This window comes from Salvia hispanica, chromosome 6 (genome assembly GCF_029641045.1).
Source record: "Salvia hispanica isolate PSC_SH4W2 chromosome 6, Shi_PSC_v1, whole genome shotgun sequence".
NCBI lineage: Eukaryota > Viridiplantae > Streptophyta > Magnoliopsida > Lamiales > Lamiaceae > Salvia > Salvia hispanica.
The window spans coordinates 39,140,766-39,165,253 of NC_142697.1; the positions used below are offsets into that span (position 1 = coordinate 39,140,766).

A 24,488-nucleotide genomic window follows, 5' to 3' on the forward strand; every position below is an offset into this window, starting at 1 on the left:
AATGAGATCAATGTACAATGCAAATTTTACTCACAAATTTTTTTTGCAACGAAATTTCACAAATCTGGATGTTAAAAGTTAAAATGAAAGTAATAACCAACAAGCTAAAAAGATATAGGGAAATCGAAGAAATCATAAACTTTTTGATAAAAAGAAAATGATTTAAATTACTCTGAGATGCCTTAAAAAAAACTACCCCTCCGTCTCACAATAAATGTCACACTTCTTTTTTAGTTTATCCCATAAAAGATGTCACTTTTTTTTTTGGAAAAAAGCTCCGCTCTCACATTAATATAAATATACTATTTTCTTTCTCTACTTAACACACAAAACAAATCAACTAAATCATGTGTCATTCCTCAAGTGTGTCATCTATTATGAAACGGATGAAGTACTATAACTCAATTAATATTGCACTCCCTCCGGTCCCCACTAGGAGTCCTATTTGGTTATGACACGGATTTAATAAATATAAAAAAAACGAGTTAAATAAGTTAGTGGGGAATGAACCTCACTTATATATATTAGCTTTATAATAAAATGTGAGTTAAATAAGTTGGTGCAATGTGAAATCTACTTATCATTTATGATAAAAGTAAAATAGGATTCTGAGATGGACTGAAATAACAAAATAAGACTCTTGTTGTAGGAGTATTGTACGGAAAAGTAATTCGATCGCATTTTTTCTATTTCTCTAATTTATTTTTTGCATTAAAATTGTACAGTATTTATAAACGTTTTTTAGGAAAGTAGGAGAAGATAGATGTTACTAAAAGAAGAAATATACCTCAAAAACGATAGATGGAAAATATACCTTAAAATGATATACTACCAAAATTATACCTCATAAACGATAGATGGACAATATACCTTAAAATGATATACTACCAAAATTATACCTCATAAACGATAGATGGACAATATACCTTAAAATGATATACCAAAATTATACCTCAAAAACGAAAGATTCTGCATGACAGACAAGTGTATGCATGAGATTTAAAATACAGGTCAAATATGGAGTCACACAAAAATAAAAATATATTAGGTCTGACTTATACGAGTGTTATTGAATCAGTGAAATGTGTCCTATAAATGTTTCATAATGTCAAATTTGGCAATTAGGTATGAATGTGATTCCTGATTTCAATTTTCAAATAGAGTATACATAGATAAATGAACTTCATTAGTTAAATCAGAAAATGGTAAAAAAATAAAATTGGAACTAGAAAATGGCCGTTAACTTCTAACTTAGCTACAAATTTATACCTATAAGTAACAAACAATTTTGAGACGACATACTCGTTCAACTTATGTCCTTTCTCTTCTTTGTATGAAGGCAATGTTTTACCATTGTCATCTGTAACCATTTTGTATAGATTGTTTATTTTCTTTACTCACACACATCTTTCTGGATGCTGATTGGAATTGCATCAACTGATCCATTCCATTGAGTTTCCCCTATGATTCTTAGCACCATTGGATTAAGCTTTTTCTTTGACAACTTTTAAAAACCTTTGATGGTTTTTCTGCTGCTGATAGCCTTCTCCGTGCATCACCGCTCGCTTCCTTTTCAGCCGTTCAAAGCAAGCTTAATAAGCATTTTCTTGAACTGCGTGTCTTTTCATTCATGATCTTCACAGCATTGGTGGAATGCAAGATTCATTTGCGTTTTGAATAAACAAGCACGACTGATTGCAATGGGGCAAATATTTCCGTTATAAGAAGAATTATCAATTTTATCGAAATAGATAAATGAAGAATAACTTACAATGCAAGTTGAAGGGTGTGATTTCAATTCAGGTTGCTAAAGCATCAATGTATATCAGCTACTACTTCATCTATCAAAGAATTAAGAATCTGGGACTGAATCTGTGTCCCAAGTTCAAATACTTCGACATCAAAGTCGACCCATCTACCATATTGATTGCTCATGTCCTTATCTACAAGTTCATCTATCATGGAATCTCCAATGTTAGCATTCCAACCACAGATTTCTCTGTGGACTTCTTGAGCAAATGTCTCCTCTTGTCTAACCAATGATAGACCTTTAGCCAACGATCTGTATCCACCGCCAACAAACTGTCTGCACCTCAGGTCTAAGCATTCACTAACACAGTCGAACAAAACTCTTTGGTCTAGCACGGGAATCTCTACACCGTTGCTCAAGAACTGATTGCAACTTTCTAGCTGATTAAAAAGACGAGGGTTTACGATGCCTTGAGTTCTGCCTACTGCATAGTCCTTGAACTTCAGCTCCATATTGGATAGCATCTCCTTCACATACTTTAATTCCCACCTTCTTCGGTTCACGTTGTCAGTTGAGTTTGAAATAATCTCCTGCCTTTTGGGCACAGTTTCAACAGAAGTTGATGAAGCTGAGTCTGATAACTCAGTATTGGGTTCATCTGCAAGATACATCTTCGAGGAAAAAGAGTCGAGCACTTCCATAGATTGGACTGATGAACACTGCTTGCTGCCTGAAATCAAAATGAAAACTGAGTTTATTGATGTGATGAAGCAAACAAACATTAGGAGTAGCCTTTAGACTCGTACCTCCAGTGCTATTACTGTCTGCGGTATCTGATGAACTGCAACTGTCTGGAAACGAAGAATGTTCAAGAACTGAAACTGGACTAGGAAGCCTGGGGTCGAGTGACTTTCTGGCTCTAGATATATTGCCATCGCTAGTGCTGGTTTTTTCTAGCCCCACCTAATCATAACATTGGATTTATATGATTAGCTTTCGAATAATAAGTGAGAATTATGACGAACTTCGCTTTCTCATATATCACTACACAAATCCTACATTCATTATATCCTTAAATGCTGGAATATAGAACATGAATTAGAATGAGTTGGCTTACCGTATCAACTGCGTGAACCCCCTCTTTGGCTTTACATGATTCTGACATGCTTGAGCTCACTGAGGCCTCACAACTAGGCATCATATCATTAGAATCCGTTCGAGAATTTTGTTGGGAGAATTCTACCTTATCAGCCAATTCTTTTAGTTTTTGCTCCAAAAGAGTGTTTAATGCATCACCTCCCATTATATTATTTCCACAGAGAGAAAATCTCGAACCACTCATGTCATCAGCTCTTTTACTTTGATAGCCTTCTGACAAGATCTTACAAGTTTCCCCTGCCTCTCCGGGCCTCAGAGAATCTGATGCCAATCGTGTCATTGGAGATTTGAAAGTAAATGAAACGACATCCCTTCCATTCCCTCCACTTTCTTGACCCCAACTACTTTGCCTATCTGTAATATCCCTAGATTGGATGCCTTTCCCACTTCTATCCATCTGCAAGTTTTGAACAGCTTGATTTTTACCCAAGTGGTAACTCCCATCCACAGACCGTTTCTTGCTGGTAACTCTTTCTTTGCAAGAAGGCAATGCTTCTCGTTTGTCATCTTTAACCTCTGAGCTCAACTTCCTCGAATTAACTCTAGAGGTGCTGGAAACTTTGCTAGAATTTCGTTGCCTAGTGGACAAAGATTCTTCACTGGGTGTTTTTCCTCCTTTTGAGTTGCATTTTGAAGACAACTTTCCTCTATCAACAATGCAGTTTTGCTTCTGATTGTTCTGCTGTAGCACACTTGAACCATTTTGCATAGATTGTTTCTTTGCCGTACTCTTCTGTGTAGTCGACTGGCTATTCAAAGGATGATTGGGACTTAGTGTAGTCGACTGGCTTTTCAGAGGATGATTGGGACTTAGTGTAGTCGACTGGCTTTTCAAGGGATGATTAGGACTGCATGTAGTCGACTGGCTTTTCAAGGTATGATTGGGACTGAGCTCACACAAAACTTTCTGGCTAACAATGTTCTTGTTGCCATTCAAACTGAGGCCCACTCTCTTCTGAACATTGGCCTTTGCCTGTAAAGCCAGTGAAATAGTCTTTCCATTACTTTTCACACCATTAGACGATGTTCCATCCGAGTCAGGCATTACCCTTATTGGAACCGCATCAACTGATCTGTTCCCGCTCTTAACCATTGAGTTCCCCCTGAGACTGGATTCAGCTTTTCTTCGAGAACCTTCAAAAATCTTTGATGGTTTTTGTGCTGCTTCAGCCTTCTCCTTCAAACCCCTTACTCTCAAAGGGACTGAAGAAGCTCCTACCGGAGGCAGTTTAGCCGTTGTACTCAAACGAGATGGTCCCGTCTCAATAATCCTTGCTGCTGCTTCCATTATGTGAGCAGCATCCTTAGGAGGGATAGAGTTGGCACTTTTAATAGGAGATAGAAGTTTATGGTGTGTGATTGGGATTGATTTAGCTGATTTAGGCGGCAAGGTTTCAGTTTGAAATTTCTCGACTGGCTTGTGTGTCACCCTTGGATATTTGAGCTCCATTTCATTCCGGTTATACAAGCCCTGCAGGCGGCTTTCCTGAGGGTATTCGCGGTTTTTGGTTTGGTAATAAGCATCACGAAGTGAGCTAGAACTGAAAAGTGGAGTGGAGTAAGGCTCCGACATGCTGGATTTTGGCAAGGAATCCAATCCCATCAGCCTTGCAACAACTCCAGGAGCCTTCGTCCCATAAAAGTCTTCATCAACGAGAGATGAAGCGCAGCTTTGATCACTGCTTCCTCCAACACTGGATACAGCTGCCTTTTCATCCATTTCCATCTATATACAGAAGAAAAAAGGGATCTTTAAATTCCTAAATCAGAAAAAAAAAAACATTCCATTATTGTCAACATCCTTACCATGGCAAGATGGGTCCTTGGCGAATTTCCGTCACATCTTTTCTTCTGTTTCGATTTCTCTACATCAATCAGACCAGAGCATTTAGACCATTTCAAGACAGGAACAAAATGTTTTAGACATACATACACATGTGGAGTTTATGCACAGAGGAAAGGTAATGTGTCAAATTTTAAACAATAATGAACTTGAAACATCCATCATACCGGTTACTTCAGACTTGCTTGAAAACAACTTCTTCCTAGATTTAGCATTCCAATCAAACATCTGGAGGAAGCCACCAATATAATTTCCACCTTTGGAGCATTGGTTCTCAATCCCCATACTGGCAAGTCGAAATCACTAACATTAGTTTTCGAACTAAATTACCAACAACGAGAGCGAGCAAAATTTCAAACTAAGCGTGGAGTAGAAATGGAAAATTCTCCATTCTGGAGCTCCAATGCCAGAATTTAATCAAATCATTTACCAAATTATGGAAAATGAAAAATGCATTCAAGATCTCTATTGAAAACCAGTATAACAAGATCTCTGATTAGCTTATCATAGAAAGCAATATGGATATGGTAAGAAAATGATGATTGCAGAATTGGACAACCATTATCATACTACAGTCTTTCAACCAGCAATCCAATACCAAATAATCATATGAAAATAGCTATACTTTGTAGGCATGCCTTAAATGTACAAAAAGATTCCTATAGCCTAAAACATAGCTACTAAAAGCTGTATCATAGAAGTACAAAACAAAGCAAACCAGTTCAGAATTGTTTTTCAAGTTTTCTTGTTCTATGAACTCTAATTGGCTGAATATTTCCAAATCTATCTAGAAACACCAAGCCTTCATCCCAAAAGCCATTTTCTTCCTTGAAAAAGTCTGTGCTTAATGCAGTGGAGCTTTGCAATGTGAGTGTTGAATTCAAAGTCTATCTTTATGCATTTTCTAGATCTTTATATTTATATATTCCATTTTCTAAACCTTTTGTAAAAGAAGGATAATCCACCAGAGTTGGATCCACATGATTATCATTACTGGTCAAAAGAAGAATCTTTAAAGAGAACAACCTCCTTAACAACTAATCAATAGCTCCTAGAGAAACAGGCAAGTAGCTACAGTGGCATTGACCACTACAATGTAAGAAAGAAAAATTTGTTTTTCAACTGAATTTGATCGTAGACAAAATGGATTCGCGCTGAAGTATTTCTAAATTCAGATCATATCACACATTGATCAAGCTAAAATGGCGCTCAAATGCAATTATAGAAAATGAAACACAATTCGATTTAGTATACGCTAAGATCACAAGCAACCGACAACCAGACCTTTTCAACATAGTTAAAATTCAGAAAAAAGCAATGTGAAATGAAGAAAACTCACACAACCCAGTTCAAAAGATGAGGACTTGATGAACTCCCCCTTGTTGCATCACAACATTAGCATCGAATGTATGTGCCATTCCCGTTAGACTTCTTGGAGAGAGAAAGAGAGAGAGAGGAATGAGTGAAAGCAGAGAAGTGTGATTAGAAAGTGACGAGTGGTGGAATGGTTTGAGCAATAAATGAGGAGACAATGGATTTGGATTTGAATAGAAAATTAAAAAATAGAATAGTGTGTGTGTATACGTCACATATTTGACTTTCAAAGTATAAAGTTTGGAAACACAAAATAATTAAATTGGTACAGAAAAGGTTAAAATCTTGCAACGTCTCTTTTCGTTAGAGAGGAGAGATTTCAAATTCCGAATCACAGCTTCCTTTGTAGTCTGGTGTTTCTCGTGCATAGTTTGCAATTTGGCACCAAAAATTCGTTAAACTATTTGCATCAACATTCTCATTTTTTTTTATTCTGTATATAATGCTGCATAACATATTTTTTAAAAAAATACTTATTTCATGTAGGAAACAAAGGCGTATTATTAATAATAATTAGGAGTACTATTATTTTATACTTAAGTATTAATGGAGTAGTAAACAATCAAATAATATGATGTTACAAAGTTTATCGTACAGGATGCAGACGGCGAAAGTAACATATCAACAACAACATATGAAATTCCAACCGGAAGAAAATTGACAATATACGTCAAAGTTTGGTTGGTCCTCTTCCAATAACATTGTATTAAATCAAATGAAGATCTCTAACCTCTGAAGGTTACTTACTAAATTCACGTGAACACAGTCAAATGTTAAAGAGCTCAATAACTCATACTTGCAAGTATTCGGGGGCAAAGTAACTAAGTTAAATTTGTAACCAAGTTTTACTCGAGATGATACATACATTCCCTTATATCTAAGCTTACATTGTTGAGAAAATTGATCCTTAAAATATTCTTCATTAATTCATTATAATGATTTGCTCATCTAGTTGATCAAAAACATAGGAATTAAATAGAAGTAGAAGAAAGAAGCAAGCAAGCGGCAACGCGTTTAGCGTCCGAACAAAGTAGATTCGATTCAATCACGACTGATTAATCCGCGGGAAACATAAAATTTTGATCTTGAGGGATTGAAAGTAACAAGCCATCAAACTGAAATAATATTCCAATTAAATCAGCATAAAATTAGGTTTCTTGAACCTGTAAGCGATAGATCCTAATTAGAAGAGTATTTATTTTCATAATAAACGAGTGACAAAGTCACCACATTCCGCACATAAACAATTATTTGTTTAACTTATAAAGCTTTCAGTTATCAGTCAGTTAGCTAATTCTTAGCTAAATAAATAGTACTCCATGATTGATGATATATTTCTCCCCCTTTTTCTAGACACCAATAGCTTACTTATTTGGGGATCAATAAGTGATATCAGTGTAATTTAAAATGGTTAAAGTCATATTGAAACTATTATATATTTCTAATTATTTTTTTAAAGTTCTAATAAGTCAATAAAACTATGATTAATTGGACCTAGGGTAAGAGTTTAGTTCCGCTACTGAATTGTGAAGTTATAGAAAAGTTAAAATTATTTAATTAGAGCTAGCTGGATTCTGTTACCAACTTCATTCCAACCACCTAAAACAATGAATATGATAAAGATATGTAAACAACCACTAATTTACATCAATTTGTCATAGCACAGGGAAAGAATAATGTTTATAGAGTAAAATCATTAATTAAAGTAAAAGAATAATTTTTAATCATATAAACCATTTAATTTCAAGATCTTGAAATCTTGTGCTTTGTTTTATTTGATAGCGCGTCACATCATTATATAACAAACGAGTCTATTCAGTTGAATGTAGCAAAATTAAGTTAAATCAACGTGTACCATTCGTCAAAAATAATATTAATCCGTGTAGCATGTTTTTAGTAGTTTCATACTTCCATTTTTCGACAATCAAATATTTATATTACTCTATCCGTCCCATTTTAGGAGTCCTGATTTATCATTTTCGGATGTCCCATTTTAGAAATCCCGATTATAATATTCCATAAATAGTATTAGGCTTCACATTTCATTAACTTTTTTCCACTTACATTTTATTATAAAACTAATATAAAAAAATAGGATTCACATTCTACTATCTTTTTTTCACCAACTCTTCTCTATATTTTTTAAAACTCGTGCTGAACTCAACTGTGACTCTTAAAATGGGACGGAGGGAGTATGATTTATGACATTCGCAAGTATCACAATGGATGCACCGATGTTTTATTTTCTTCTATGGCAATTTTAGAAAATACAAAATATTTTTGGAGCAACTTTTTTTGGTATTATATTATTAAAAAAAAATAGAAAAATTACAAGAGATTTATATTCCCGCATCTATGAAACTCACGGGAATGAGATAAATGATACTAGTAAATCATATGATGCACTGAATGATGAGTGTCAACAAATTTTTTCGTTGAAAGAAGAGGTAACCGACACCCATTTTAAATTTATATATTTGCTTTATTTTGCTCATTAATTTCAACGAAATAATGTAGCTAATAAATGCAATGGAAACACTTAACAAACTTTTAATTTTGGCCCCTTAGATACAATTCATTTATTTGGAAGCAATCCATGAATTAATGGTTTGCTTCAACAAGCCTTCAAATTACCCTTGCTTCTATAATTCTTCGTTTTTGGGTTCTGAATTACTCCTTCCGTCCCATAATAAGAGTCACAGTTTTCCATTTTGTCTTGTCCTACAATAAGAGTCACACTTCATTTTACCATAAATGGTAAGTAGGTCTCATATTCTACTAACTCAATTCCTTAATATTTTATTATAAAACTAATATAAAAAATTGGTCTCATATTATACTAACTTTTCCAACACACTATTATTTCATTTCTTAGAACTCGTGTTCACAATAAGAGTGACCCGGATGAAGGGAGTATTTTTTTTAATTCTAAAAACCTATAGTTAAATATTTTTATCTTGTACGTACGACTTTTACATTTCCACGTTCATATATTATAAATTAATATATTCCAATAAAAACCCAATAGTAATAGTAAAATAATGGTATAACCAAAAAACGCCATCAATATAACAAAAAATGTGAGTTTAAGTTGGAATGAGTTATAGCGCATGAGTTAAAGTTATAGTGAAATGAATAGCCCATTAAGGTATGCATTTAATCTCACATTACTCTTACTTATTACTCCACATTCTTTTCTAGCCAAAACTCTTCAACACTTTTGCTCTTTCTTCTCCTAAATTCCTAAACAGAAATGTCCATATTCCACCTCTCTCCCTTTTTTATGTTGGAATTAATGGCGTTGCTTTAGGCCTTTCGAGGCGAGACCTTCCAAGTTCCTAATCCTAGTCCTATATGTGGGCGTCAACTTTGCCTCCAAATGAAAATTTATACTAGTAGAACTCAATTTCTCCTCTACATAAAATACAACCCGCTTGTATGGTTAGCTATATTTTATTCAAGAGGCGAAGTCATTCGAGATCAGTGATGGCTTCGGGTTTGCATAAGGGGGGTTGGAAATTGAGCCAACTTTCTTACGGAGTTGGAAAAATCGAATTCTCCATACCACTAGCTTAGTGGAGTTGAGTAAACAAAAAAAAAGATCATAAGCCATCTCCCAAAAAATTTTCAGTACTAAAAATGAGATAGGCCTTGAAAAGTCCCACGTAAAATGGTTGATGTACCATAATTTTTTATTTCATACTACTAAAAGTTAGATAGGGCTTGAAAAGCCCACTAACCATCTATTTTCAAACCAAACATACCCCAATAGGTGATGAAGTTATCAATAAAAATTTTGAGGCGCTCAAACGAAAAATGGTAGATGAATAAATAAACTTACTTAAAACAGCAAATTTGAAGGAATCATGGGTGGCACTAATTTCAGAAAAATATTAACCTAATAACATTATTTTTGATAATAACATTTTTTCAACATCCAACTCAACTGATTTTATGTGTTCAAATATAAAATTGAAAGATACTAACATGGAAGAAAGTTGAACACTAGTGCTTTACAGACACACACAAGCACCATAAATTTAGATATAATTCATTTTTGAAAAGTCAAAATTAATTAATAAATCAAAACCAAAGATTAAATGATAGCCGTCGATGTGGGATGGCCAGTCCAAAATCGAATGGCCAAAAAGTAAAGATGATATACATCATGATCCATGATTAGAATTAGATAGTTGTGCTCTTGTCTTGACTTGTAACATCCATTTCCTGTCCAGTACACGTTTAGAGAGAGAGAGATGGCTGATTGCAAAAGAATTGGGGTGGCCGTGGATTTCTCCCCTTGCAGCAAGAAAGCACTGAAGTGGGCCGTTGATAACGTTGCCCGGAGCGGCGATCACCTCATTCTCATCTCTGTCAGCCCCGAAGGCAACTATGAGGAAGGCGAGATGCAGCTTTGGGAGGCCACCGGTTCTCGTATGCTCTCTCTCTCTCTAACTTGTTTGAGCTATGAGCATTTTGTGAATTTTTATTTGTAGTTGGTGATGTTGTGTTTCGTGAAGGTGAGATTTTGTTTATAACAATTAACGATTTTGGGCTATTTGAGAGTTTCTTGGTTGGTAGGAGGTGATTAATCGAGTTTGATGGGATTTGTTTCAGGATCATCACTCTGTTTCTTGATGTTGTAACTTGTGATAACACATGAATTTTACCTTTTATAGTTTCTTCTTTCAAGATTGTTAGGGAATTGGGTTTTATGGGATGGATTTGTGTAATTAAAACCCCATTCTTGATCTTTCAAGATCACATTTTTATGTAGTTTGGCTCTGATGTGGTTTGCTCATTAGTTTAATTAGTAATAACACATGATTTTTACCTTTATAGTTTATTCTTCATGATTGTAAGGGTATTGGGTTTAATGGGATTGGATTTGTGCAATTGCATCTGTTAAAGCCCCGTTCTTCATCTGTCAAGATCACATTTTTATGTAGTTTGGTTCTGATGTGGTTAAACTCATTAGTTTGTGGGTTTTGTCAGCTTTGATTCCATTGAGCGAGTTCTCAGAGCCCCATCTCATGAAGAAATACGGTGTTAGCCCGGATGCTGAAACGTTGGATATCGTCTCCACTGCTGCAAGGCAGCATGGGGTAATTTCAGCAACCTCTTAGTAACTTCCCATATCTGTGTTTGATGTTTCAATCATTTTATGATCTTGAATCAGATCATCGTGGTCTTGAAAATCTACTGGGGAGATGCTCGTGAGAAGCTCGTTGAGGCCGTTGATAACATTCCACTTGACTCCATCGTTATTGGCAACCGAGGCCTTGGCAAGCTCAAAAGGTCCAATTCATTCTTCAAGTTTTACTTCTAAATCTTGAAGCTTCACTCGCATTTTCCACTTACACACATTTTTGGTCGATTTGGCAGGGTTATCATGGGCAGCGTTAGCAACTTTGTCGTGAACAACGCTTCTTGTCCAGTGACTGTCGTGAAGAGCCACGACTAGTCTATCAGCGCGGTTAGAAAGCTTGTTTCGATTTGATCATCATATCTATGTACTTAATCCTATCATGTGTGCACTTTGTTAGGAATCTTTGCTTGTTTCACTTATTGAATCTATGCTGTTATCTATCCTTGAGTGTCAATTCAATAAACCCAAAAATGAAATGTAACTTAGTTCCCATTTCAAGTCCTTTTCTTATTCTTGTGATTTGCCATTTGTGGATGATCTTATTACAAGGAACACAAATCATTTAGTCCATAGGAGTCAACCAAATCTAAGACTGCCCTTATTTAGGAATGGTTAATCCTATTTTCACTCACAACTAACCAATCAAAACAGCCTCCGTCTCCTTATATCAACTCCAAGAAACCTAATTTCTTCCCAAACTACAACAAAATATGGAATCTTGCAAGAGGATAACCCTGTTCCTACTCCTCTGCCTCGCCTTCTCCGTCTGCAAAGCAGCAAGACGTCTCGTCCCCGACCCCGACGCCGACGCATATTCGCCCGAACTCGCCCCCGACGCATCATCGCCCGAACTCTCCCCCGACGCATCACCTCGTCTCGCCCCTCACACTTCCCGCCACTACCGCCATAAACCCGTTGCAGTGTCTCGACTCTCCCCCAAAAAGGGCCTAAACAACCTAGCCGCATCGCCTACATTCGGCCCCATTAGCTCTCCCGCTCAATCGCCGTTGTCGGACAAATTTTTCGATGACATCGGAGGGCCCGAAGCGTCCACTGCGATGGACGACGTGGAGGGGAAGCTGAACGGGCCGGCGGCACAAGAAGCTATGGTCGAAGCAGCTAGGTACGCGTCGGAGTTCGACAAAAGTGTGCTGGGGCCGGCCGCCTCCAAGGTTAAGGAGGCGGCGGGTAAGTTGGGGCCGGAGGCAACTAAGTACGCGTCGGAGTTCCAAAAAAATATACTAGGGCCGGCCGCCTCCTCGGTTAAGGAGGAGGCGGCTAAGTTGGGGCCGGAGGCAGCTAGGTCCTCGGCGGAGTTGGACAAAAATGTGCTGGCGCCGACCGCGTCCGCGGTTAAGGAGGGAGCGGCCAAGTTGGGGCCGGCGATCGCGACAGCCGCCACCACAGTAAAGGATAAAGCGGCTGATTTGGGGCCGGTCGCAACCTCAGCTATGGATAAAGTCGCATCGTGGTTCAAAGGCGCGTCAAATTAACTTTGATGAGAAAACATCATCAACCTTAAATTATAGTTGATTGAATACTAGTGGTTCGTTTGCAGACATTTTATTACAGATTTTTTTTTTCCAGGCTAGAGATTAGATAATCGAAACACTCATTTGTTTTTCAGAAATAACGGTACAAGATTTCAGGTTAGAATAGCATGCAAAAGGGATTTGTATTATACATATTTTTTTTGAAATTACCGAAAAAACTATGAAGTTTGGTCAAATTTAGTCTATCTCAATTTTTAAATACTCACTCCTAGTAAATTACGGAGTACTATCATATTTTGACATGTTATATAATTATATTGTTTATTAGATTTGAGAAAATTGTGTTTAATTTGGAAACCCAACTAATCTTAATTTTGCAACTAAAATTCATGCTTTTTTATGTGTGGGATACAAATTGCATAAAGGCCATAGATTTTTGGCTTCCACCCCAAATTCAAATTAATGGGATAGATTGAGAAAAACGTTAAAGTTATAATATAAAGTAATTGGCTATATTTATAAATTAGGCTAAATAGAATTTGATCAAATTTTCTGATTTTTTTTTTGACAATTTATCCATTTCAAGGGATTTTTTTTCTAATTTGTAAATGTTAGTCTAAGAATTAAAGCAATACTAGAGTCTAGAATAATACCCCCTCCATCTTCAATGATGTGTTTCAGTTTTTTATTTTGGTCCATCCCTTATTAGTTATTACTCCATATCACTTCATTTTACTTTGTAACATATTGAATTGTATATTCCACTATGTCATAACATCCAAAAATGAACACAATAACATTCCACTAAGGTTTAGAAACTAACGCGAAATCCAATCTAAATCTCGAAGAGGCTCAAAGCCTAGCATGCCACTCATCATTAGTTCATCACCCCCAATTGAACTATGCATGGAGGCTGAACTAACCGAAGGACGCTGAGCGCGGCACTACCACAGGTAGGGTTGAAAAATGGATATCGAGTATCGAGTATACCTCATCACAATAGATATCGGGCAATGGAATTTAGGATGTCTTGGGTATAGAGCCTAGAAAATTATTCAGGCTGATGGTTAGGCTTATCTCATCTACAAGACAATGGAAATTGAACTGACCGAACGACACGGAGCACAACAGTACCACCGTAGGGCTGGGAAAATGGATATCGACTATACCCAATTTCGACAGGTATCATGCAATGAAATTTAGGATGTCTTGGGTCAGGCTTATCCCGTACAAAACAATGGAAATGTGCGGATAAAAAGCTTAATCCTAAATTCCATCCTACAAAACCGGCTCTACAAGTATACATCCATCTACTCTCATATTTAAAGCTTTTCAAATCTATGTCGCGTTGCGCTCAAACCACTCACCAATTTTCTCTCATATTTAAAGCTTTTCAAACCATCTACAGAAACAACAACGAGAATAATTTTTTATTTCTATACAAAATCCACAATATTAGAAAAACACATACCCAAGAAAAGGCCAATAAAACTACTTGATTACAGATTATCCTCATTAGCCATGAAGAGAAATTCTGCCCCTTTTGCAAATACAGGACCAACCATATCTAGTAGAAAGCACATTTTGCCTGGATATATCTACGACTGATTCAAAAACACAGCACCATGCCCATCAGCTTTCATGAACTTCTTCAACAAAAGGACAACTATAGCTATTGTAAGCCCCAGCGCTGCCCATGTGAGTAGGCGATCATCGGCCTGCTTGGGGACCCTCGTCTCTGATTTCTGCAACAGCTGCTGCTCGTTTGCAGGAACCGAGTTTGATGCCTCAGCAGCAACGTGCACATTTGAAGGAACCCCATTAGGTTCTTGAACTATCTCATCAACTTCAGCTGGTTGAGTTTCGGTTTCAGTAGCACCCTCAGTGTCTTGGTTAGGAGTCTGCTGACCCTCCAACTCATTCTCTTCATTGCCAGTCTTCACTACCGTGTCTTTGGGCACGGGCAATGCTTTGCTAAGCATGTATTCATGAATCTATGCAAGGAGTTCATCAGTTTAAGATTACAAATTATATGAAATTAAAAAAAAACGTGCCAATCCAAAAGGTACAATGTCACGGACCTCATTAATCAAACTTTGGCGCTCAGCAGATCCAAATTTTGGAGCTACACGAGATTTGATTGCGAGAGCTCGCCTCTCCTCTTTTGTGTAATCCAATGATCCTAGTGCACCGTTCGGGCTAGTAGGCATAAATGCAATCATTGCCACCAAAGCAGTTCGAACTGCAAATTCATCCCGCACTAGACTGTTATAATCCATATAATTGTACACCAAGGAAGCAAAACTCAAATTTGTGAACCTCATTAAACAACATCTCAGTCAAATGACAAGATGAGAACTTTAAGTTATTTTTTCCTTCAAGAAGAAATGATATCATGTCCTATTTTACCATATCAGGGATGAAACTTACCACTCCAAGAAGGTTGCCAGTGTTCGGGGTGATGATTTGAAATGCTCAAGCATATCTTGGTTTGGGTCTCAAACCGACCATTCGGCTGTAATGTGAATCATAAACGTATCAGAGATCAGTTGTAACAAACACAACACAAATACAGCAGATGATGATCAGTGCAATACCGTCAGCAGCATGAATGAAGGTGGCTTCAGAGGATATTCAGCAGGCAGCTGAATTCTTCCATGATATATTCCTCCCTCAAACTCCGAATCTGCCGGGCCCCTAATCGCAAACTGCCATTCAAATATATTCTCCTACAAGCACACATCAATATATAATCAGCTTAAATCTAGACACAGAATATGGCAAGATAAATTCATCCAAACAGGAATAGTTAAACAAATGATTCCTAAAATCATGAAAGTGTATAGTTTAATATTTTAAATATCTATAGAATCAGCTATGCAATCTAAAAGTGTTACAAAATGATTGAGATCCGCCGTGGAAGATTCAAAATCGCCAATGAAAAGCAAAAGGCAAAAAAAAACCAAAAAGGAAATTTGTACAAAATTCAACAGCTACAACATCCCACCACCATAATCTAAAAATAAAATACCAACTCATAAGCCAATTAATGAAGAAAACAATGATTTTTTTTACCAACAGTCAACCAACCCTACGCAAAATTAAAGTATGAAATCAGTCGGATCGAACCGATCTAATAATAACGTGAACAAACAAACAATCGAAACAAAAAATTAACAACAATCACAAATTGGATATCGAATCGCAAAATAAATTCATGAAAACCTCGAGAGGCAGGCTCATAAAATCATCAGAAGGATTGGATTGCATCTCTTTGACCTCCTGCAGAATCCTCTTCACCGCCGGATTCTTCAGATTGTACTTATCTCCCGCCATTTGTCCGATTGAATTTCACGGCACCAAAATCCCCTTGCCGAAGATCGCCAACAGCCAAGTCCAATTTTGATTCAATTTCTGTGTGATGGATAAAGTTATTTGAAGACCGAAGAGAGAGAAGGGCGACACGTCATCTGTCGTGGATATGCGTACGTGTTAGCATATGATAGGCTATTTCATTGATCATTGCCTACATTTAAGTGTTGTACAGTTTCCACTAAAAACGCGGTTGGTACCTTGTTTTTTCATTTAACATCTCATTCTTTTTTTCTTTTTTTTAAAAATTTTAAAAAAAATCCATAAATTACGCAATTTTGATATTTTTTTTCTGAAAGTCGGGCCAAAAATATTTCAATTAATCAGCTCTCGGTTACTTGTGAATTGAACGATTTTTTTCGGTTATCACAGGACCTATAATTGATTTAACAATTTTCAGTTTAATCCCATTTATGGGTTCGTCGATTACTACACAGGAACCGAATTTAAATTTTGATTTTAATATTTTCGGTATAAATACAATTTGACAAATAAATATAACATGAACAAGAATAGACTAGCGTGATAACTCATATTTTTTTGGAATTAACTCATACACAATTAAATTTGGTTATTCAAATCGACTTAGGAACTGAATCCTAAATGGTTCCGCTCTGGTTCATGATTAACGGTTCCAAATAGTCGATTAACCGACCGAATAAACAGACCTACTTAGAAGTGATCATTCCATAAAGAACCGTATTTTTCAAAATCAACCCACAGAATTCATTTCGGTTGTTCGGTTCTTATACTAATCGGTCAGTCAGTATAGAAACCGAACCCTAAGATTCCGGCTCTGGTTCCATGATTGACGGTCGGTTAACCGACCGAATAAACAAACCTACTCAGAAGTGAACGTTTCATAGAAAACTGCATTTTTTTCGCAATCGGCCCATACACAAATTTTGGTAATACGGTTCTTATAGGAACCGACTTAAGAATCAACCTACACAATTTATTTCTTTTGTTATTCGGTTCTTATGCTAATCGATAAGTTAGTATAGGAACCAAACCCTAAACGGTTCTAGCTCTGGTTCCATGATCATGACTCCAAATTGTGACCGAATAAACAAATCTACTTAGAAGTGATCCTCCCATATAGAACCAGAAAATAAAGTTTATTGCTTGGCTGCTTGCTACCAATTCCAAATTCTTGATAACTAGACTCTAACCAAAACATAACAACATATCAAAGATTTATAGCATGCACCAAATAAACATTTCCTCTATATGTAAACGACCTATTCCGAGCTCCAACGCACCACAAATGGCCCTGAACCTCCAAATCCCCCTTCGCCCCCGCACTCTCCCACACGAACTTGAACAACCCCATGGCCGAGTCGAGCTGCTTCACCCCACTCCTCACCACCTCCTCCTCGTCCACAGTCAAGATCCTCCCCGCGTACAAGCACACCTTCTGCCCGATCCCAACGACATGCACCCCTCCACGAACCTCCATCTCGACGTCCACAACCGTGCCATACAGATAGTGCATCAAGAGTGTGAACAAGCATTTTGACGAATGGCCTAACGTCTTTGTCAGCCTCTTCTGCACCAAATGCTCTTGGTACCGATTCTCCTTGTACCCGATGTTCTTGTCGATCAACACGTCCCGTAGCTGGAAAAGGCCTTCCTTCATCACCTCAAGCTTCGAGACATGGAAAGCTAGCTCGCTTTCATCACTCAGGCAGCTGACAAGATCAGTGCACATCTCGAGAGCATCTCCCCATTTGGGAGAATCTGTCGCGTTCGCCCCTTTTGTGGGAGGGAGGAACATCCACGAACTGGACTCAACATCATAAGACATTGCTGATTCAAGGATCTTGAGACAGCCAGCAAGAATCTGCTGAGACAACATTATCTCCTTGTTCGTTGGTCCTCGTAGATTGAGAAGCTCGACCTCTGATTTCAATCCGTTGAGTATCTGAGAGAGTGCACCCGTCCATATCTTGTGCTGTGTCACCTGTGGGCCGATGTTCTTCCTCACCACCTTCCTCTGCTGAGCCGAGATGCTCAGCATGTCCGCGACCTTTGTCAACGAGTTCACTGTCAGCGCATCCCTCTCGTGGGGTCCGCAGAAGTAGTCCAGCTCTTTGCATCGTTGATCAACCGATGAATTCCTTAAGTTGTCCTTCAATGTTTCCTGCATCGATGGAAGCAGAATGAGCTCCCTACCGATCGACTTGAAAATGTGCATCTTCTTCTCCAGCTTCGCATCGAAGACTCTTGAATGATCGTTGATGTTCACGAGCCTCCCGCCGATCAAGTCTAGCTCTTTCAATGATTGGCTCCATTTCTTCATCTTCAAAAAAGCCGCTTCGCACCATTCTCTAGCGGGAGCATCTTCTTCTAATCCGGAATGATGATTTGATCGAGTCGTCGTGATAATCACGTTGTTTCTTGCGTGATGATGTTTAGTCTTTGTTAGAAAACTATGCAGCATTTTGCGGGCCATTAGTTTCTCGCAAAAGGCTACTCCACTTCACGCATTGAGTTTTCAAGACTGAAAACCTGAGTTGGGCATTTCATCAAACAGGTTATGAGCATCCTTCCAAAAGTAACATATGAATGTGCTCTTAACTCACATACAAGTCCCCTCTCTACGCTCTCTATAAAAGAACCAACTAAAACCAAGTATCAGAGAAGTAAATGAAGATACTTTAGAAAGCAGATATAATTGAGTACGTAAAAATGCAATCTTGCAATGAATACCTCTTTAAATCTTTCTTATATAAAAAAGCAATCTTGCAATGAATCTGATTTCACTAACATGGCTTCTCAATTGGCCAGCCATAATTCAGCTTTTCTATAAAAAAAACTCAGACCGGTTTAATTAAAATCGATTCACCTTAAAGTTAATAATTTTGTATGACAATTTCCAGTAATCGATAGGAGTATTTTTACTTTGAAAGAAAATTTATTCTTTCGGCTTCACCAAATAAAAACTTCTTCCAGATGGAGCTTGATTCCCTACCCTGCCCAGTCTCTATTTCTCTCCCCCTCCTCATCCTTCTTCTCTGGTCACTCTCCTCTCTCCTCCATTTCTCTCGGACAGAAAAGCAAAAAATGTCCAGTTCAAAATTAAAGAATTGAAAATCAAATATCCCCTCACGATTGAATAGCCGGCCCTAATGCCTAATCAATAATAATGGAATTTGAATTTTTGTTGTAGTTTGTGAATGTGAAATCCAAACACTGAATCTTAAAAAAACAAATAAACTTTGATGAAAGAAAAGAAGATAATCATGGTGGTGGCCAACAGTTAATGGAAGATGGTGTAGTTGAAGGAATGGTAGCGGTTAGTTGCAGAGTTACTGGGAAGATGAATAACAAAAGCAATGAAAAAAGCAATCTTGCAATGAATAACAACTGTTTAAGTTCACCAACATCACTGATACAACATCAAAACTACTACACATTACAAAGCTGACAGCAACAGCATCATATGTTAAATGAAACTCATCCCAAAACTATTTGACTTGTGTTTCAATTTCTTGAGCTGCAAACAGTCCCTTCTCCAAAACCCAATCTTCAATCATAACTTGAGAGTTAACAGGCTGATCAGTAGGCACAAGATGCCCAGCATTCATCACCACAACATGGCTAAGCCTCTTCCATCTCTGCACATAGCCAGCAAGCTTCCCATCCACCCTCCACACCTCCCTCTCCGCATCCAAGAACTCACCAATCCCCTCCCACTCCAACCCCTTCATCCACGCCACGGTAGACACCACGCCGTCTCTCAAATCACACTGCCCCTGATACAGCAACACCCTCGTCTTCTTCACCAAGAACTCCACCATATACTTCACACTCTTCATCACATCATCACTCAAAACTTCCCCCACGACATCACTGCACACCTCAAACACAGTGGACTCATTCGCCCCGAGAGCCCTCTTTGCCTCGGGATTGCTCAAGAACTCAGCCACAATGTCATCCTGGTAAGGAATCAGCCTTGTGAAATCATACAAAGTGGCCAATCCACTCATGTTTTGTAGTGTGTTGAGCACTTTGGTTCTTGCACCGGTTGCTTCCCCCCAACGCTCTTCTCTCACATAATCAACAGCCTTAGACTGAATCCCCTCCAAAAGGGCCTTCTGCTTGTCATTTATCAACCCCAGATTGTATGCATTCACAGCATGAGTCGACACTTGCACCTCAGGATGAGTCAAGCCATTCCCAATAGCAAGACCAGCCAAATTCACTCCACTTTCCTTCTTCTTCAAAATGTGATATCCAATTGCAGGCACATATTTCCCAGCATAGCTCTCACCAGTTATATAAATTGGCCTGCTTTTGAAATTTGCATCCAAAGCAATGAACTTCTTGATTGCTATAAAGAGATGCTCAGCCACACCTAATTGGTTTCGAGGGATTTCTTGAGGTGAAGCAGCTATGCTGAAGCCAGAGCCTATGGGATTATCAAGAAACAGCAATCCAAAGATTCTGTTCCAAGGGCCTGGATTAGGTCCGAGTGAGAGGTCTGGCTTCACTAGCCACGGCCCGAGCTCGTAGAAGTTGGCTAGCATCGACGAGCAGCCCGGCCCGCCTTGCAGCCAGATTACTATTGGAGTTTCGGGGTTTGGGGTAGTGTTGGTGGCTTCATAGAATGTGAAGAAGATGGCTGAGCCTGTTGTGGAGTTGACTGTCAAGTAGCCTGATTTGGTGGGGAGGGCTTCTTTGGGGAAGGGTGATGCAGCGGTGGAGTGGCGGAGGACGGCGATGATGCTGAGGGAGAAGAAGAGGAGGTGGCGGTGGTTGAGAGATGATGGTGTTGACTCCATTATTTGGGGTGTAGTGAGTGATGACCAGAGAAATTTGTCCTGCTTTATAGGAAAGTGAAAGTATGTGACTTTTATTTTCTGCCTATTATGCCATTGTGCAAAAGGCTTTTTGGTTCTTGGATAAAACTACTCCATCACATTTGTTGCTTTGTTGGATGTGGACATCGAGTGTCTTACCACAGACATAAAGATACTAAAACAAACAAATTAAACAAACAAAATGATTTAATTTACTCACAGATTTATCTGCAGTTCAAGATAACACAACTTGATTTTGATTATAAGTTTTCATAGCCAGTTAGGCACCATATCTGTGTGTCAATACTCAGATAAAAATCGGATGCAATACATAATTTCATTAGGTATAGTATGTCACGGTTAAAAGGGGAGTGAGGAATAGCATGCCTCAGATGCCTGATGGATTCAGGTTGTGGATCGTCAAGACCCGGTACCCGTTTGGAATTTGGATAGCCGTACCAGTAATATAAAAACATGAGCAATTAGGAGGCTCAGATGAGTAATTCCATACATTCATAATACGAGTTAATTAACTGTAACATAGCGATTAAACTGACCTCCATGGAAATATTCAGGTCATCATAGATAGAGAGCTTCTCAATTGTCAAACAAATCATACATCGATCTCCTTCTCAATTACGAAACATCATGAACAACAACAAAAAAGCAGTAGCTCAAACACGGCTCAACACAAACAAGCCTAATTCCTAATAGAAGAAGAGGAGAGTATCAAAACACTAGTTCACTTCATCTCAGAAGGGAAAAGTCCACAACTTTCACCTGAAAACAAATAGAATGAAACACTTTAATCCAAAGGGTTTATTACATCAAGATTAACAAGACAAACAAACTAAAGGGAAAAAAGGATATGGATGGATAGTAATTTAGGAGATTATACCACTCAGTGCCTTTTGCCATGCCTCCTGCTCTTACCCTTCCTTCGAGTACTCCTATCCTCAGATTCAGAGTCCGAACCAGAATCAGACTCTGAGGACTCTGATGAAGAGCTGTAACTCCGATGCCTTCTCTTCCTCTGCTGCTTCTTTTTCTTCTTGCTCTTCCTCCTCCTCCTTCTCTCCTCTTCAGAATCAGTCGAGGAACTATCACTGGACTCGCTGTCCCCTGAAGACTCATCCGAACCCGTCACCGAAGAGGCGCCACTGTCAGATTCAAAAACTGAGGCCTCACTATCGTTATCAGACTCCTTATCAGACTTATGCTTCCTCTTGCTCTTCTTCACCCGCTTTTCACCCTTATCCTCCACGGGAACATCCGGGTTATCCAAGTCGTAAGAGATGGAGACCTTCATTCTCAGCTTCGGATTCTTCAGCTGCTGCGTGCGTGAAGGTCTTGAAATGTAAACCCTCTCATTCTTGCATTCATACGTCCAGTGCCCCATCTGGTAGCACTTCTGGCATTGCGAAGCTGAAGCAACCGATGAAGTGGAGCTCTTGAGATCCTTCCTCTCACCCAATCTCACTTGTTTCTCAGTACTCATCAAATACATTTGCCTCTTGGCTTCTTTCCTCTCTTGCCATCTACTCGGGCCCTCTTCCTTCTGCCCATACGCATTCACATTCCGTGCAGCCGCAGTGGCAGCCCGCTCCGCCTGGGCACGGCTCAGCCCCTTCGCAGCTGATAGAGCAGCTGCCTTGATTCTCTCCGCTGCTCCATCATCTTTATTGCTCGACATTGCCAAACAGCCAAAACCTTCACCACCAAATAAAAAGAGAGAGAGAAATTTCAATCTGAGTTCGAGCATTTCAAATTTTCAAGATCATTAACCAATTTCACGAAATATAGTGCCAAAAGGAATACACGATTTAAAAATGAAATTGAACAAGATATAAACAAAACCTACAACTTATAAAATTGAAACCACATCAGTAGCTAAACTCTATATCTCTCAACATAAATTCCCCAATTCTAAGAAAAAAAATCCAGAGATCCATCCTCCGCAAAAAACGCAGTAGTCAGTATCGGAATTGGATGTCTGGAAATATGACAAATCAAACAGAACAAAAGCTACATCGTCTCCCATAAAGAAGATTATACAAGAAACTAACAGAATCAATAATCAATAAATCAAGTAAAGTAACAGATACAGGAAATCTAGGGCAAGGTCATACCTTTTACTATTCTGATTTCTGAAGTGAGGTAGCGAATTTGAAACCCTTTCTTGACAATTCGTTTCTGAGATTCATAAAGAAAATATTAACAGAGTCGGCCAAGGATTTAGTTTATTGCACTCCGCGCCCTACACTTTGGTAAGATATTGTTAGGACCTTCCACTTTTTAGTATTTCTAATCGGGACCCGTGACCTTATCTTTTTAGATTAATCTCTGGACTTATAAACGTAATTTAATTTTTATTTCATTTAAGCAATTAAATGAAAATCGGTAAATTTACTGTAATTTAAATATGAACCAGAAAATCCAGTCACCCCACTTCGAGATATTGTATGTTGCGATTTGCTTTAAATAAATTGTTCTGTCATTTGCTACATCTCAATTTTATATAATCCCTACGCCCTTAAAAAATAGACAATATTTGAAACGGTACGAGTTTTAATGCACAATTGGTAAAATAAGAAAGATAGAAAGAAAAAGTAAATAGAGTATTGTTAGTGGAGAATGCGACTCATCTAAATAGAGAGAAAAAATTTTCCTTAAATAAAATTGACTATTTTTAAGGAATAACCCAAAATGACAAATGTGGTCTATTTTTAAGTGACGGGAATAGTAAATTTACTCATGGACTGAATCTCAGTAGAGTATTTTACGTGTTTCAGTTTATTAATACTATAATATTTTCTTCACGAACAATGCAACATATTATTTTGTTTTTTTTACTTTTGCGAGTGTAAGTATTAGAAATGAAGATTGAACATTGTTTTAGTACTATTATAATTGTGAATTGAAATATACAAATAATGGGAATATACGAGCTCTAAGCTATAGACAATGAAACACAGTTCAATTGGTTAAACGATTCCCCTTAAATCATCCTCTCTTTTTTTTTAAGGTTTAAAACACCAAATGACCAAATTGTAATGGAAAAATTGTAGGGTTGTTAGTTAAATCTTCATGGAAATTCATATGCCAAATGGAATACGCAAATAAGGGAGATTTACTAGTCAATTTACCCTAAGATTTAAGTAAATATCTTCAAGACCTAAACAGTTAACCGAAACAATAGGATTATAAGAGGTAGAAATTAAGGGTTACTATATGGGTGATTAAGGATATAAATTAGGGATTAGGAGCATATTGATGAAATGGGGTGTATCATCCATCCGTCTTGCTGTCTTTATTAACATTTCGCATTTGCACTTGTTACACATTTTGATTTTTGATGATCTTTTCACTATGTGTGAACGACAAACGATTGCTTTTTCAGTAATATACATAAGATTTTATATATCGCAATGATCATTAACATACAGTTAGAATCATCCCTAAAAAAATTTCTAAACCAATTGAGTTTCGGTGTACTACTTTTTTTAGGTACAAACACTCACCAAGTCTATTCCATTTTGAACAC

The 24,488-nt window shown here is 37.8% G+C and overlaps 6 protein-coding genes across 6 annotated transcripts in view; 1 reads left to right on the forward strand and 5 right to left on the reverse strand.

The window, feature by feature from the left end:
* The window catches only part of LOC125205431 (universal stress protein PHOS34-like), a 57,514-nt gene extending 45,742 nt beyond the window's left edge, over positions 1–11,772 (forward strand). Inside the window, exons 2-5 of the mRNA XM_089061237.1 lie at positions 10,374–10,559; positions 11,121–11,230; positions 11,305–11,423; positions 11,511–11,772. Of these exons, the coding sequence (XP_088917363.1) occupies positions 10,382–10,559; positions 11,121–11,230; positions 11,305–11,423; positions 11,511–11,589 (486 nt within the window). The 5' untranslated portion in view covers positions 10,374–10,381 and the 3' untranslated portion in view covers positions 11,590–11,772. The remainder of the gene's footprint in view (positions 1–10,373; positions 10,560–11,120; positions 11,231–11,304; positions 11,424–11,510) is intronic.
* Positions 1,711–6,251, reverse strand: LOC125205430 (uncharacterized). The gene is made up of 6 exons (XM_048104353.2): positions 6,091–6,251; positions 4,919–5,037; positions 4,715–4,773; positions 2,868–4,634; positions 2,557–2,713; positions 1,711–2,480 (listed from the first exon to the last, which is right to left on the reverse strand). The coding sequence occupies exons 2-6, from the start codon at positions 5,034–5,036 to the stop codon at positions 1,816–1,818; spliced, it is 2,766 nt and encodes a 921-aa protein (XP_047960310.1). The 5' UTR covers position 5,037; positions 6,091–6,251; the 3' UTR covers positions 1,711–1,815.
* Positions 11,773–14,174: 2,402 nt separating the features above from the next.
* On the reverse strand, positions 14,175–16,181 carry LOC125205278 (ubiquitin-conjugating enzyme E2 32-like). The gene is made up of 5 exons (XM_048104116.2): positions 15,993–16,181; positions 15,365–15,496; positions 15,198–15,282; positions 14,849–15,009; positions 14,175–14,761 (listed from the first exon to the last, which is right to left on the reverse strand). Exons 1-5 carry the CDS (start codon positions 16,101–16,103, stop codon positions 14,366–14,368), a joined length of 885 nt encoding a protein of 294 aa, XP_047960073.1. The 5' UTR covers positions 16,104–16,181; the 3' UTR covers positions 14,175–14,365.
* A 1,057-nt stretch (positions 16,182–17,238) lies between these two features.
* LOC125205277 (exosome complex exonuclease) lies at positions 17,239–19,432 on the reverse strand. Its single transcript, XM_048104114.2, has 2 exons — positions 18,852–19,432; positions 17,239–18,650 (listed from the first exon to the last, which is right to left on the reverse strand). The coding sequence occupies exon 2, from the start codon at positions 18,592–18,594 to the stop codon at positions 17,329–17,331; it is 1,266 nt and encodes a 421-aa protein (XP_047960071.1). The 5' UTR covers positions 18,595–18,650; positions 18,852–19,432; the 3' UTR covers positions 17,239–17,328.
* Positions 19,433–19,478: 46 nt separating this feature from the next.
* On the reverse strand, positions 19,479–21,217 carry SCPL50 (serine carboxypeptidase-like 50). The gene has a single exon (XM_048106043.2). It carries the CDS (start codon positions 20,924–20,926, stop codon positions 19,610–19,612), a length of 1,317 nt encoding a protein of 438 aa, XP_047962000.2. The 5' UTR covers positions 20,927–21,217; the 3' UTR covers positions 19,479–19,609.
* Positions 21,218–21,491: 274 nt separating this feature from the next.
* Positions 21,492–23,216, reverse strand: LOC148923770 (zinc knuckle (CCHC-type) family protein). Its single transcript, XM_089060024.1, has 3 exons — positions 23,074–23,216; positions 21,843–22,654; positions 21,492–21,724 (listed from the first exon to the last, which is right to left on the reverse strand). Exon 2 carries the CDS (start codon positions 22,635–22,637, stop codon positions 21,846–21,848), a length of 792 nt encoding a protein of 263 aa, XP_088916150.1. The 5' UTR covers positions 22,638–22,654; positions 23,074–23,216; the 3' UTR covers positions 21,492–21,724; positions 21,843–21,845.
* Between the last annotated feature and the right edge of the window lie 1,272 nt (positions 23,217–24,488).